Genomic DNA, 15869 nt, shown 5'->3' on the forward strand with positions numbered 1-15869 from the left:
TCAAGGATCTCTCTGTACTTTGCTACGTTCATATTTGCCTCTGTCCTGACTAGTCTCCCAGTCCCTGCCGCTGAAAAACATCCCCACAGCTTGATGCTGCCACCACAATGCTTCACCATAGGGATGGTGCCAGGTTTCCTTCAGAAGTGACGCTTGGAATTCAGGCCAAAAAGTTCTATCTTGGTCTCATCAGACCAGAGAATCTTGTTTCTGAGAGTCTTTAGGTGCCTTTTGGCATACTCCAAGCGGGCTGTCATGTGCCTTGTACTGAGGAGTGGCCACTCTACCGTCTGGCCACTCTACTATAAAGGCCCGATTGGTGGAGTGCTGCAGAGGTAGTTGTCCTGCTGGAAGATTCTCCCATCTCCACAGAGGAACTCTAGAGCTCTGTCAGAGTGACCATCAGGATCACCTCCCTGACCAAGGCCCTTCTCCCCAGAATGGTCAGTTTGGCCGGGCGGCCAGCTCTAGGAAGAGTCTTGGTGGTTCCAAACTTCTTTAATTTAAAAATAATGGAGGCCACTGTGTTCTTGGGGACCTTCAATGCTGCCTATACGTTTTGGTAACCTTCCCCAGATATGTGCATCAACACAATTCTGTCTCAGAGCTCTGCGGACAATTCCTTTGACCTCATGGCTTGGTTTTTGCTCTGACATGCACAGTCAACTGTGGGACCTTATATAGACAGGTGTGTGCCTTTCCAAATCATGTCCAATCAATTGAATTTACCACAGGTGGATTCCAATCAAGTTGTAGAAATATCTCAAGGATGATCAATGGAAACAGGATGCACCTGAGCTCAATTTCGAGTCTCATAGCAAAGGGTCTGAATACTTATGTAAATAAGGTATTTCTGTTTTAAATTTTTACTAAATATGCAACAATTTCTAAAACCCGTTTTCGCTTTGTCATTATGGGGAATTGTGTATAGATTGCTGATAAAAAAAAATATTGAATCCATTTTAGAAAAAGGCTGTAATGTAACAAACTGTGGAAAGGGTAAAGGGGTCTGAATACTTTCCGAAGGCACTGTACATCACAAGAAAGAGAAGAAAGAAATCATTTTGATGGGTGTGCATTTTTTGTAGAATTGAAAAAAAGTAATAATTGAATGCAGTTGAAATGTTTACAAATTATGCTCTGAAATGAAAGCAACTTCCGAAAATGAACATTCGGATGATAGTAATACTATGTCTGATCTCGCAAACAATGTAAAGTATGTATAGATAGGTGTTATTTAGAGCCAAGTCTATTGATTTTTAATCTGAAACTATCCTTCTATTGACACACCTGTTGAATTATGCGACAGAACGTGACAACAACAGTAATTAATGAGGCAGACTAGACAGCGCTGGTGAGTGCAGGTAGGCATAGATTAGTGGAGATGGTGGGAGGAGCTATGGGATGACGGGCTCATTGTAATGGCTGGAATGGAATTATTGGAACGGTGTCAAACATGGTTTCCTTATTTGTTTGATAGCGTTCCATTAATTCCATTCCAGCCATTACAATGAGCAAGTTTTTGGCGGTTGCAGCCCTGTTCCACCCCTTTATGTATTAATATGTATTAATATATGCAAAATAACCCTGTGTATTTATGCAAATGAGGCACATCTAACTTTATTTTAACACAAAATAAAATACATGATACCGTTAGAAAATATATGTATGAGTGCATTCTAAGAAATAAAAAAAGTTCAATTTGATAATAAACCCAAATCCCTGAACTCCATTATTTTGTCTGTGCCAGTCAAATGTTTTATGTGCTATAATTCAGTCAATATCTGATTTAAAAAAATATATATACAGTTTGGAGTATCTTCATCCATTGTCCAGCTGTTGGATTCATTAGAATTGTTTTTAAAACCTTTTAGCAATTTTTGATTACCGTTACTAGTGATTGTACATAATAGCGTCATGATGACAGCAATCTTATTTGTTTCTCTCCTTTTGTTCTCCTTCTCACCATCTTTCTCTCATTCCATCTCACAGCAGAGTCTCTGCATCGTAACACATGTTCTATGGGGATCACCAGCCTTTGTCTGTTTGGTACAAATACAACATGTAGCACCTCAGAGCCCAACTGCTAGAGCGGACAAGCAGGTACTGACCCTGTGGTTTCATCCGAAAAAATACCTGTATTTACAATTGCTCCTGCTTTATTCCTTCTTCATTTATTGTTCAACATCAGTAGCATCCTGAACATCACGTGCAAGGGCTGCATGGCCACAGCTTCCTGTAACACCACATTCACTGCTAGCATCTAGGAGCCGGCTACACCATCTCACAAACCTGCTGCAGCACCAACCCGAGCAACGTGGCAGGCTGCCGGAGCCATCCAACTAACTCTCACCGTGGCCCCTGGTGCCACCCTGGTGGCCATTTGGCCTTCGCCTCGACAAACTATTCACAATAAGGACACCTCCTCCATAGGTTTCCATTGAATGATGTTATTGTCGGTTGTAGTTCTTAGATACACAACGTATTGAAAATGGTTTATTCTGGAAAAGACTACAATGTTTATTCAGGCTAGTTTCGCTCTAAGCTTTAGTTCCAAGTACCAATTCAAACTGGTTTTACTTCTAGGGCCTAGAATACTCAACATCCTACTGCAGCATCGGTATGAACAGTTAATCAATGTATGTACTTTACTGCATTTACATTTGCAACACGTCAGAGTCACTATTCACTTTTTAATGGAATAACTTCTCAACCATGTCACTATTAATGACCATTATCATACGTAGTGAGTTTCCCCATTGAGCATGTTGCTCTTTTATAGAGATAACCTTTCTATGTACTCTATGTGCAATACATAATCATACTGAATACACTTTCGAAAGTATTTGCTACTACGAGACACTACATGGTGTATTTTTGTGTGTATGTGAAAGGCTGGAACAAATCATTAGAATCAAGACACCAACTTAACTTTTTGACTGAGCATTTCAATGTGATGTAAATGATAAGATACTGTCTGCATTCCAGACTTCTTTTCAGACAAATGTCCTCTCAGCACCCTCATGGAAGACAATAAAACCTGCTATACTTCATTCTAGTCTCCATCTGCATCACACCTTTAGCAGGAAACTGGATGTTTCCCCATTCATTTGATTAGTGTTCTTTCCCGTCTCTATAAAGTGAATAGATTCTGCGATTAGGCCTCCTATTGACAACAACAAACACTACCCTCCTGCAAGAAGATGAAGAGTAATATTTTGATTGTGCTGACTGTCCTGGTGGTCTTCATAGCAGTGGGTAAGTCATATCAGCTTCTTCTGTTCCTATGGCAATTGTCAAAGACAGATACAGTAATAGGTTGTGATTTGATTAGTTCAGGTTTTTCACAAATTCTGTACTAGGTGCTTTTATTTTCTAAGGCTATAAAATTGTAATATGATATGATGGTAGACATCCATGGGATGCATGTCACATATTCTGTACACAACAAAGGAGTTTGAAGAACCTGAGAGTGCTTTCTATTGTTTTAGTCTGATTACCAGTAATAATGATGCGTATTTTCCATGGGTACCGAGGCCATTCTTATACTGTATGACAAGTTTAGTCTCCTGTGGTAGCAGTACCTTCAATAATAAGAGGATATTGACTCTATTGTAATGACTGAACCACATTTTACTGGCAAACTTGTAGATAAGAGAAGCCACTAAACACACTTCTAGTTTCAGGGCTGCATTGTGTGTACAACATCAATTTACACAGTATACAATCAACCATTCATTTTCATATATATATATATATACCTGATACCAATACATACTGTGAATGTCTAAACATGTACGCTTCAGCTTTTTATTGTGAATTGCTGGGTGAGTTATAGGTATGACGTCAATCTGTCTTCTTTCATTCTTCCACCTGATGCCACTCATGACGTTCAGTCAGGTGCTCCTATCTACCTACTGTATCATTGTTTGTGTCGTATTGTATTGTGTTGAACTGCACATGATTCATCCACTTCTCTTGCCTCTCCTCCATGTTCCACAGCCCAGTCCTTGACCTGTAAGCAGTGCAGTGTGGGGATCTTTGGGACATGTTTCTTTCCCAAAAACATGGTGTGTGACAACTCCACTCTCAACTGCTTCACCGGAGAAGCAAGTAAGGAAACCTGTACACAACGACTTGTGAATATGCAATGAATTAGCATTCACTGAGTGTACAAAACATTAGGGACACCTTCATAATATTGAGTTGCACCCACTTTTACCCTCAGGACAGCCTCAATTCTTCCGGGCATGGACTCTATAAGGTGTCGAAAGCTTTCCAAAGGGATGCTGGCCCATGTTGACTCTAATGCTTCCCACAATTGTGTCAAGTTGGCTGGATGTCCTTTGGTGGTAGATCATTCTTGATACACACAGGAAACTGTTGAGCATGAAAAATCCAGCAGCGTTGCATTTCTTGACACACTCAAACTAGCGTGCCTGGCACCTACTATCATACCCTGTTAAAAGGCACTGAAATCTTTTGTCTTGCCCTCTAAATGGCACACATACGCAATCCATGTCTCAATTGTATCAGTGCAATTGAGTCCTCCCCTTCATCTATACGGATTGAAGTGGATTTAACAAGTGACCTGAATAAGGGATCATAGCCTTCACCTGGATTCACCAGGTCAGTCTGTGTCATGGAAAGAGCATGTTTTCCTAATGTTTTGTTCTAAATCTCATCCCATCTAGAATTCAATTCCACTGGGTTTCTGACACTCCACACCCGTGGTTGTCTGGACTCAGACCTGTGTGGCAAGACCATCACTGCAACCATCTTTAGTGCTGGTGTCACGAGCAGCTCCTCATGCTGCCAGACAGACCTGTGTAACGGGGCCAGCTCCGTCCAGGTCTCTGTGACTGTGGCACTCAGCGCCGCCCTGATGGCCTGGGGTGTTTAGACTGGACAAACAATGACTTCTGTTCACAGTATTGTTTAAACCTGTTACACTTCTGTTCACACTGTTTAAACAGGTTTCAGACTACTTTGTCTCCATCCTCTATTAACTAGGTTTGGCACAGTGAGCTCAGAATTTTTCTTAAACTCTACTTTAATAACATTTATCAACTGAATAATACTTGCAACTATGATACGCAACAACTTAAAGTGCCTTTACACTACTCTACAGAACACATATACCAATACTGTAATATTATTCTGAATAATAAAGGAATTAAGTTGTGTCACAAAACGGGGGAAAAAATGTGCTGTTTTTCATTGTTGACACAATAATGTCCTCTACACTTTTATATTCAACCCTCTGTGTTGTCTGCTCACACTGCTATGCTTTATCTTGGCCAGGTCGCAGTTGCAAATGAGAACTTGTTCTCAACTAGCCTACCTGGTTAAATAAAGGTGAAATAAATAAAAAATAATAATAAAAAATTCAGACATTTTAATTGAGAATGTACTGTTTGGACAAAATTCTGAAACAATAATGGATGTTTGCATGATAATAAGTTGAACAAATACTGCTTTAGTTAGGAGGCTGCCAATCTGTCAAACATAAGAAACTGTAACTGAGTAAATGGTCAAATAAATTCAAGACAAACTTATACATCTAGGGTTAGGGTTAGGCTATGGCTCAGGTAAGGGTTGAGCCAGTGTGTGGACATCAAGCTAGTGTCCGTGTGCATCATTTGGGTGTCTATTCACATTAGCCTACGTTAATGTGTCTTCTACAGTAGGAGATTCCACCCTGACACCATAGGCAGCCGAACTCAGCTGGCAGACAGGCTGATGGAATCGTTCTCCACCCGGTTTCCCTGCAACTCACTTTCAAACCAATAGCGCCATCAAGTGCATGAGAGAGACGACAGCACATTGGTGAATCGACGACTCGGCCCGATGCCAGAAAATAGTACTTAAATTAGATGACTGGTGGGTTTCATTTCAGATTCCAAACACCAAACACCTACATATGCATATTTCAATATAAGCACGTCAATATATATAAGCACCTCTCATTGATCCCAAAGGCAAGATTTAAACACAGCATCTGTTTCCCCTGATGAATGTAATTTTATGTACACATCATGTAATAACAATGGTATTATTTATAGTAGCTTGTGTTTTATACCCTTCTGGCACAGAGCATATAAACATGAATAAACCCACCCAATTGTCATGATATCACAATATTCCAGGAAATGGAATTAGTCAAATATTAAAATATGTAGATAATTGTCTACCTACATAATGACACATTTCAGAAAAAGAACACACCAGAACACCTGATTAAGTGTCACACAACACCTTCAAAGGTCTGTTACATAAGCTAACACACGTCAGCTATCACTGACGCTTGAGTGCCTGACCCGATGAGCAGACAACCGACATTTAAATATATTCATGTACAGTAGGCTGCATTAACGAGATGAAACCACTCAATATCGCGGTCTGCCGGTCTTTGGGCTAGTACAGGTGCAATTCCTTCCACGTTGTGTAGGCTTCTTTTTTTAAATTTCATAACCCAAATTGCATAGATGACCTACTATAGACTAACGGAATAGTTGGGAACATGTAATTACACCTTCCCTTCTTCGCCCCTCTCTTTTCCACATCTCTCTCACGTACACACACAATCGGTGGAGTTGAGTCGGCTAGGTTAACATCACTAGTTGCTAGTTGAGTGTTGGCTTCCACCATCAGGAAATGGAGGAATGAGTGTGTAGCGAGCGACACAGAGGGAGGGGAAACTGACAAGACGTTTACTGCAAGTCCCACACAGAACGTGAGCGAGGTAAGGAAATCATACATTTGTTACAATTTAGACTACATTCTCACTCAACCAAATCTCTTGGAAGGTTGCTATTAAGTCATAACGGTTTACAGTAAGACCTTATTTTCTGATGTTTGTTTTGTATTCGTTTATATAAACTACAGAATATGTCTTGTCATAGCAGATGGTGCGGTCAAGCCCTTGATCGACATCGGGTTTCTGTGTATTATTGAAGTGAACCTAATAGGCCTATCAAAAAATGTGTGTAATACTGCACATTGACAGTTGTTTCCCCTCCCAAAACTAAACTGCTCTGTGTCACCTTTAGGTCTTCCAGTTCCAGCGGCAACACTTGAAACAAAAAGATGAGTGACGAAAATAGACTTCAAGTTGAACTTTTTGTGAAGGTAAGCGACATCATCCAAATCCATTCTGCTCTGACATGCATAATCATATCTTGGACAAGTTACTTTGTAAACAATGCGCCATTACATTACGCTATCAACATGTCACTATGTGGTAGCCTACAGTGTCATCTATTTTACTGAAACATCATAATGGCCCAAGCGTTTCTAAAACAAGATTACCTATCGGTGAGTAAAGTTAACTGTTGTCACTGGTCCTTCAAGGAATTTGTTCAAAGACTGAATGCCTAGAGAAGGCCTAATGGCTTTCATAGTAGACTATAGGCATAGCTTCTGTTAATGCCTATTGCTGCACTCCATTTGGCACTTCAGTTGAATGGCCAGAAAATGTACTCATCTTATTAAATGTACATTAAGATAATACATATGCCATATAGGCTCCTTAATCTATATTTAGTCAACTGGCCAGAGCAGCCCAGGGGTGTGGTCATTCAGAGGAAATGATCCAATATAAAAATAGGGAGTCTTTTTTTCCTGCTCTCATAGTCCTTCATGGCCTATAATGATTTCTCTGTGTGAATATGTAGATGTGTAACTTTTTGTTGTTGTTCATGTATAAAATATGTTATTGTGGTAGCAGCTTAAAATGCTGACTTGTTCCATTTCCCCACCATTCTAATTTCAAGAGACCCACAGTCCCTAAATCTTTCACACATTGCATTGTATATTTGAGTAAAACCGTTTAATTCCTTCTATGAAAACATTTGAACTACACACATTATTGTCAATTCCATTCTCACTCACCTTACATGTTACATCTAAGCCAAGTACATTTCAAAATTATTTTGCTTATGTGGGCAATATTTATGTTTAGAATTCATCTAAAACCATGTGTTCCCTGTTTGACTTCCTCTATCGATCTTCTGTATTATATGATCTTCTTGTTTGGAAGAATGACCATAATATAAGGACTTCTACCCCATTCTAGGCAGGCAGTGATGGCCAGAGCATTGGCAACTGTCCATTCTCCCAGCGCCTCTTCATGGTGCTGTGGCTCAAAGGAGTCACTTTCAACGTCACCACCGTGGACATGAAGAGGTCTAATACCTATCAATCTGTATTTATATTACATATACATTTATATTACATTTGCACATGTCTAAGCTACTATCTGTCTTTATACACCGTCTTGTACCCTTGTACCCATTGTACACTGAACAGAAGTATAAACGCAACATGTAACATGTTGGTCCCATGTTTCATGAGCTGAAATAAAAAATCGGGGAATGTTCCATACACACAAAAAGCTCATTTTCTTTAAAATTTTATTCACAAATTTGTTTAAATCCCTATTAATGAGCATTTCTCCTTTGCCGATATAATCCATCCACCTGACTGGTGTGGTATATCAAGAAGCTGATTGAAGAACATGATCATTACACAGGTGCACCTTGTGATGGGGGGCTGAGGAGTATTTCTGACTGCAATAAAAACCCTTTTGTGGGGAAAAACTCATTCTGATTGGATGGGCCTGGCTCCCCAGGGGGTGGCTGCACCGCTGCCCAGTCATGTGAAATCCATAGATTAGGGCCTAATGAATTTATTTCATTTGACTGATTTCCTTATATGAACTGTAACTCAGTAAAATCTTTGTCCATTGTTGCATGTTGTGTTTTATATTTTTGTTCAGCATAGTAAGACTTAACTCGTTTTTTTTTGTCACAAACGTATACATTTTTCACATTCACATACGCTCATATGTCTCTACCTTCTACCTCTTTCTCACTCCCTGTAATTCTGTCAGTGTTGCAAATCAAATTTGATTTGTCACAAACGCCGAATACAGCAGGTGTAGTAGACCTTACAGTGAAATGCAGTTTTAAGAAAAATACAAGAAAATAAGAAACAAAAGTAACAAATAATTAAAGAGCATTCCTGTTTGTCCCTCTGTCATTTTCTGTCTCTTGATAGGAAACCAGAGATCCTTAAGGACCTGGCCCCTGGTGCTCAGCCCCCCTTCCTGCTCTACGGAACGGAGGTGAAAACCGACACCAACAAGATAGAAGAGTTCCTGGAGGAGAACCTGTCCCCTCCAAAGTAATCACTCCTTCCATCATTTTATCCTTCTATCCATCCTCTGATCATACCATCAGACAGTTATGTTGCTACTTTGTATCAAGCAAAGTTTCATACCCTTCCAGGTCTATGTTACATCTGCCATTGTTGTGTTGAAGAATCATTTGTATCTGTTGTTTGCCTCTGTAGAGTATGTTGATCGTTTATGTACATGCATGAAGGCTTTTGATACTTTCAAATTTTAACATTCGTATTTATGTTCCTCTCGGAAGACAATATGTTTTCCTCATGATACCTCACTGACTGACATGTTTTATGCCTCCCCAACCCCCTCCCACAGATACCCCCGCCTGGCTTCCAGGAACCCTGAGTCTAACACAGCCGGCCTAGATGTGTTCTCCAAGTTCTCAGCCTACATCAAGAATTCAAACCCCCAGCTCAATGACAGTGAGTGACAATGACAAATCAGGATGAACTGAGCCCGACCCTTCATGTACAACAACATTGTTGCATGCTAGCAAGCACTAGGGCTGGGACGATACCAGTACCACGATTGTGGCAAGGAAACAAAACAGATGTAACTTCTTTAGGAACCTTAATATTGTAAACAAACATCATTATGTTGTCATCGAGAGTCACATTGATTTGTTTTCCAAGCTATAGCATACAATATTTTATATACTGTACATCAGGTTTTTAAATGACCAAAGAGTTTGGCCTGCTTCGTGTTTTCATTTTTTCCATGGAAAAAATATTGCAATACTGGTATCGTCACAAGCACCTGCAAGAAGCTCCCACAATCTGTCTCTGTTTTCCAAAACAGCAGGGAATGTCTGTGGTAATGGCATTATGCTCTGAGCTTGGCGTCTCTTCACAAAGCGGTCGCATGTTGTCTTGTATTTTTAGCAGCTCTTTCACGCTCTACTCAGATAAGCAATTGTCATGTGCAAAGATTCAAAAGGACATTTTAAATGACTCTAGTTCAACAATTTACAACTGTGCCTCAAATCCTTTAAACTATGTATTTTGTTTTGATTCAAATAATGTTGTAATGATATTAGCATACAGGGCATTTGGAAAGTATTCAGACCCCTTGACTTTTTCCACATTTTGTTACGTTACTGCCTTATTCTAAAAGGTATTCAATTGTTTTTTCCCCCTCATCAATCTACGCACAATACCCCATAATGACAAAGCAAAAACAGGTTTTTAGAAATGTGAAAAATGTAAGTATTCCATTCACATAAGTATTCAGACTCTTTACTCAGGACTTTGTTGAAGCACCTTTGGCAGCGATATCAGCCTCAAGTCTTCTTGGGTATGACGCTACAAGCTTGGCACACCTGTATTTGGGGAGTTTCTCCCATTCTTCTCTGCATATCCTCTCAAAACTGTGAGGTTGAATGGTAAGCGTTGCTGCACAGCTATTTTCAGGTCTCTCCAGACATGTTCGATTGGGTTCAAGTCCGGGCTCTGGCTGGGTCACTCAAGGACATGCAGAGACTTGTCCCGAAGCCACTCCTCGATTGTCTTGGCTGTATGCTTAGGGTCATTGTCCTGTTGTAAGGTGAACCTTCGCCCCAGTCTGAGGTCCTGAGCGCTCTGGAGCAGGTTTTCATCAATGTTCTCCCTGTACTTTGCTCGTTCATCTTTAATTCAATCCTGACTAGTCTCCCAGTCCCTGCCGCTGGTAAACATCCCACAGCATGCTTCACCGCAGGTATGGTGCCAGGTTTCCTCCAGATGTGATGCTTGGCATTCAGGCCAAAGAGTTCAATCTTGGTTTCATCAGACCAGAGAATCTCCAAGTGGACTGTAATGTGTCTTTTACTCAGGAGTGGCATCCGTCTGACCACTCTACCATAAAGTTCTGATTGGTGAAGTGCTGCAGGGATGGTTGTCCTTCTGGAAGGTTCTCCCATCTCCACAGAGGAACTCTGGATCTCTGTCAGAGTGACCATCGGGTTCTTGGTGACCTCCCTGACCAAAGCCTTTCTCCCCCGATTGTTCAGTTTGGCTGGGCAGCCAGCTCTAGAAAGAGTCTTGGTGGTTCAAAACGTCCCACATTTAAGAATGATGGAGGCCACTGGTTCTTGGGGACTTTCAATGCTGCAGAAATTATTTGGTACCCTTCCCCAGATCTGTGCCTCAACATAATCTTGTCTCGGAGCTCTATGGACAATTCCTTCGACTTCATGACTTGGTTTTTGTTCTGACATGCACAGTCAACTGTGGGACCTCATAAAGACAGGTGTGTGTCTTTCCAAATCATGTCCAAAAAATTGAATTTTCCACAGGTGGACGCCAATCAAGTTGTAGAACCATCTCAAGGATGATCATTGGAAACAGGATGCACCTGAGCTCAATTTTGAGTCTCATAGAAAAGGGTCTGAATACTTACGTAAATAAGGTATTTCTGTTTTTTATTTTTAATACATTTGCAAATATTTATATAAACCTGTTTTTGCTTGGTCTTTATGGGGTATTGTTTTTAGATTGATGAGGAATATCTTTTATTTATAAACTGGGTTGTTCACCCATGAATGCTGATTGGCTGACAGCCGTGGTATATCAGGCCGTATACCACGGGTATGTCTGAATACTTTCCGGATGCACCATATATATAGAATAGTAATTATATTATATGTGCAGCACATTCAATTCCTTCTTTCAGAGGTTTGTTTCAGTCTAATCACAGGGAGCTCAATGAAGGCTTTGCTTGCTTGATACTACTGAGGAGCTTTACCTTTGCTCGTACTACAGTTTATGTACGCGTTTCAGTCTTAATCCATGTGTTGTACTTTGTGTGTTCTCTGCATGGTCAGACCTAGAGAAAGGCTTGCTCAAGGCCCTGAATAAGCTAGACGAATACCTTGGCTCCCCACTTCCTGACGAGATTGACGAGAATAGCGCTGATGATGTCACTTCCTCCTCTCGTCCCTTCCTGGATGGGCAGGTCCTCACTCTGGCCGACTGCAACTTGCTTCCCAAGCTGAACATTGTCAAGGTAATCCTTTGTTTAAGCCCTGCTTGTGGCCTAGCGTGAGGTCTATAATCAAATCAGTATTAATTGAGGTTGGTGGACCACTTGTTTGCTAAATGTTCCCACATGTACAGTAATAACTTCAGTGAAAACTGCAAAGTAAGATCACAAGGACATATTCACATATTATCATTAGTGTTCAGGCAGATCCAATGGGCTCTTTTGATCATTATTGTTTGGACTACAAACGCACAATTATATTTATTGGCTATAACGGTTACCTTTCTTGTCTTAGCTTTTTTGTATGTTACTTTTTGTTTGGTTATTCAGTGGCCACGTGTATTCAGAATCACTTTTATTCACCAAATACATTTGCATGTACAAGAATTGACTCAGTGAAATGGTGCTGCCACAATAAACAGAATATACAGACGGACAATAAGCAGAATATACAGACTAAATATATTGACGCAGAATTTACACACTGAAGCTAAAAGCCAGAAAGTACAGATTACACTATGAACACTATAAGCACCATTAGAACTATGCATGTAGAGATGTATGAATAAAAACTCTTTTTACAGGATGATGTGCAATGGGGGAAATAACTCTCCCTTTCTTCTTCTCTTTTTCCCTGTCTCTCTGTCCAACCCGAAGGTGGTGTGTCTGAAGTATCGCACTTTCTCCATCCCCAAGTCTCTCTCCAACCTGTGGCGGTACCTGGATGCTGCGTACGCCCACGAGGAGTTCTCCTCTACCTGCCCCAACGACACAGAGATACACATCGCCTACTCAGCCGTGGCTAAAGCACTTAAGTAGGAGGACAAGGGGATCCCATCAGTCACACACACCAGCAAATACACACATACACACACACACCTGATCAGATATCCTAGACACACTTACCTACCTACGTGTGGCACTGTACATGTGGTAGCATACACACACACCAATGCACTCACACATACAGGCACTCCCTCAGACACACGCACACCATTCCAACAGTCTTTCTTGAGAACAGGAAATCAATATCACTGTAAGATCAAGTTGAACATTTTTCATTGGCCACTTAAGAGTTTGTGAAACTCTCTGAGGCGTATAGTTTATGGTTCCCTTTTTGTCACGTGGCACATCCACTCTTAATACTGTGTATTCAGGGGCAGTTACACACAGTTAAAGTTGTATACACGAGCAGTAGGTTACATATGGTTGCATCCAACTGAAGGTATAGTGGTCTGTTCAGTCTCTATGATTAATTCTGCACTGCATACATTGCCACATTACCCCCTATTAGTTTCCATCTCTCGGCCAAGCCATAAAAAAAACGGTTCCTGTTGTGATTACACACAGACACGCATACCTAGACCAGTTTAACTGCTACCTGCAGCTGAAAGAGAGAGGTTAGTTATAGGCGTGTCTACAATTATACATTATTACTGACATATTATTACAGTGTTGATATATTGTTCAGGGCAAACAGCCGTTAACAGGGTGGATGACATGGTCAGTTTGAACCAGTCATTTTATACATGCTAAATGGTCAGAAGTTAGGCTCAGGGAACGGGAAAGCAGGTCTTGGTCCAATTGCAGTACATTGGGGCACACGATACAGAGGTGTTTCTCAGCACACATTTATCCACACAGAAAATTATTTCAACAGATTTCGGCTTCTCCTTTCTCCGGCTTGTAGCGCTGTGAAGGGTTTATCAAGCTTATGTCCCCATTGTAAGGCTATTTTGCTAGTGAATCAAATCAAATTGTATTTGTCACATGGGCTGAAAACAACAGGTCTGTAGACCTTACAGTGAAATGCTTACTTACACGCCCTTCACCAACAATGCAGTTTTAAGAAAATACCTTTTTAAAAAAAGTCAAGAGAATAAAGTAACAAATAATTAAAGAGTGGCAGTAAAACAACAATTGCGAGGCTATATACAGGGGGTAATTCAAAGTGAAGGATATTTTTGATACAATAAAAAAAAAACTGTGAGAGGCTCATATTGCAGAGCAGTTGAGTTACTCCAGACAAAGTAATATGGCTATTGTCGCTGCTTTATGTGAACTTTAGGTTAATGAAGAAGTACTTGACTCTGTATGGCCTTGAGGCACCAAGCCAGTTCAGTCATGTTTCACTGTAAATCTGAGGGAAAACTACAGGATGTAATGCAGACGTGCACACACCTCCTCGCATGACTAAACCATAAACATCTCATTCATACAAATTTGAGATGTTCTTTGCATAGATAACTGAAACTGAAATCTCCAATGCTACGGGATTGTGAGTTTGTACTCTTTGATATGGTTAATGACAATGGAAGACTCAATTAAACTTGAAAAAATAACAGAGTTTCAACCTTTAGTGAGCCAAAGGAAGGGTTTTACTTGAGGCCTATTGAGGTGGGTGTTGTTTAGGTTGTTTAAATCGACAACACCTTAGATCCTACTACCGTCCTGTGCTTTGTAGTGCACACTTTGAAGTCTTCCATTTTGCAGTGACTTGAAATTCAGTCCCCTGGGAAAGAACTGGAAATATTTGTTTGGGTTCTATACAATCCATATCAGCGTATCAAGTTCAGCATTACAGCGTGATTGACATTTAAAGGCAATGTTCCGGCTTTAAAGGAGATTGTATTCACGCTATGCCGCTCAATCGGAAATTAGCTTTCTATAGTGCAATCTTCAGCGATACAGATTGAATAGAGCGCTCAGACTGACTCATAGATGGTGCAGTCTCATGGTACTGACTTAAGTGGATCAGCTTAAAACAGCCTTGTTTTAAGCTGATCCAATTTGAGTGTACAAAACCTTTGTGTACAAAACATTCAGAACACATGCTCTTTCCATGACATAGACTGACCAGGTGAATCCAGGTGAAAGCCATGATCCCTTATTGATGTCACCTGTTAAATCCACTTCAGATCAGTGTAGATGAAGGGGAGGAGATGGGTTAAAGAAGGATTGGAGACAATTGAGACATGAAGTGCGGTGACATGCACAAAATAATATGATTATTGTGGATAGTCAGGTTAATATAGTAGTTTGCTTAAAACGTTTACATGCTTTGCAAGAATACCAATTTCCCTAATGATCCTGTTTACATGGACACATCTGAAGTCAGGCTACCTGATTGGACTTTTGATGAATGCAGAAAATAGCCAATCAAAATAAACGTTCTACCACAGTAACCATGTTATTTTTGAGAAGACTATTATATTCTGAGTTCAGACACATAAAGTTTGTATGTGAAAGCTATTTATAAGATGCATACTTTCCGTTTTTAACAACTCACTTCACTCGCGTTTAAGATGGAGGCTTGCACTACCGGTGCTGGCACATGCTCAGATCAAATACACCGCTAATAATTTGAAAGATTGCTCAGAAAACCAGTTGTTTTAATCGCCGTATGCTTACTTTGATTTTGACCTTACACCGATTAGGATAACCAGAGTAAGGGGTTTACATGACTAATGCCATACGTGGCCTTCTGCCATAATCAGTTTAATATCGAATGGTTAGAGGGTGAATGGGCAAGACAAAAGATGTAAGTGCCTTTGAACGGGTATGGTAGTAGGTGCCTGGCGGACCTGTTTGAAGTGTGTCACGGTAAGTTCCCCATCCACTCAGCCTACTAGCTCCCTGCCCACTCAGCCTACTAGTTCCCCGCCCACTCAGCCTACTAGTTCCCCGTCCACTCAGCCTACTAGCTCCCCGCCCACTCAGC

The 15869-nt window shown here is 40.6% G+C and overlaps 2 protein-coding genes across 3 annotated transcripts; both read left to right on the forward strand.

Annotated features, from left to right (window-relative positions):
• Positions 1–3057: 3057 nt before the first annotated feature.
• LOC109907654 (ly-6/neurotoxin-like protein 1) lies at positions 3058–5199 on the forward strand. Its single transcript, XM_020505749.2, has 3 exons — positions 3058–3258; positions 4003–4113; positions 4695–5199. Exons 1-3 carry the CDS (start codon positions 3204–3206, stop codon positions 4901–4903), a joined length of 375 nt encoding a protein of 124 aa, XP_020361338.1. The 5' UTR covers positions 3058–3203; the 3' UTR covers positions 4904–5199.
• Positions 5200–6344: 1145 nt separating this feature from the next.
• On the forward strand, positions 6345–15333 carry LOC109907652 (chloride intracellular channel protein 1-like). Of its 2 annotated transcripts, none has more exons than XM_020505746.2 (7): positions 6345–6745; positions 7053–7131; positions 8078–8187; positions 9061–9186; positions 9506–9612; positions 11991–12172; positions 12806–15333. In XM_020505746.2, the coding sequence occupies exons 2-7, from the start codon at positions 7090–7092 to the stop codon at positions 12965–12967; spliced, it is 729 nt and encodes a 242-aa protein (XP_020361335.1). In that variant the 5' UTR covers positions 6345–6745; positions 7053–7089; the 3' UTR covers positions 12968–15333. The 2 variants fall into 2 exon arrangements, with proteins under 2 accessions (XP_020361335.1, XP_020361336.1); XM_020505747.2 differs by lacking the exon at positions 6345–6745 and adding an exon at positions 6759–6836.
• Positions 15334–15869: the final 536 nt, after the last annotated feature.

The sequence above is a fragment of the Oncorhynchus kisutch genome, linkage group LG17, assembly GCF_002021735.2.
Source record: "Oncorhynchus kisutch isolate 150728-3 linkage group LG17, Okis_V2, whole genome shotgun sequence".
NCBI classification, from domain to species: Eukaryota; Metazoa; Chordata; class Actinopteri; order Salmoniformes; family Salmonidae; genus Oncorhynchus; species Oncorhynchus kisutch.

Coding starts and splice junctions, on each gene's coding strand:
- LOC109907652 (XM_020505746.2), top strand. CDS start 7,090: ATGAGTGACGAAAATAGACTTCAAGTTGAACTTTTTGTGAAG. Junction 7,132..8,077: donor AAGTTGAACTTTTTGTGAAG/GTAAGCGACATC, acceptor ACCCCATTCTAG/GCAGGCAGTGATGGCCAGAG. Junction 8,188..9,060: donor ACCACCGTGGACATGAAGAG/GTCTAATACCTA, acceptor GTCTCTTGATAG/GAAACCAGAGATCCTTAAGG.
- LOC109907654 (XM_020505749.2), top strand. CDS start 3,204: ATGAAGAGTAATATTTTGATTGTGCTGACTGTCCTGGTGGTCTTCATA. Junction 3,259..4,002: donor GGTGGTCTTCATAGCAGTGG/GTAAGTCATATC, acceptor CATGTTCCACAG/CCCAGTCCTTGACCTGTAAG. Junction 4,114..4,694: donor CTGCTTCACCGGAGAAGCAA/GTAAGGAAACCT, acceptor CATCCCATCTAG/AATTCAATTCCACTGGGTTT.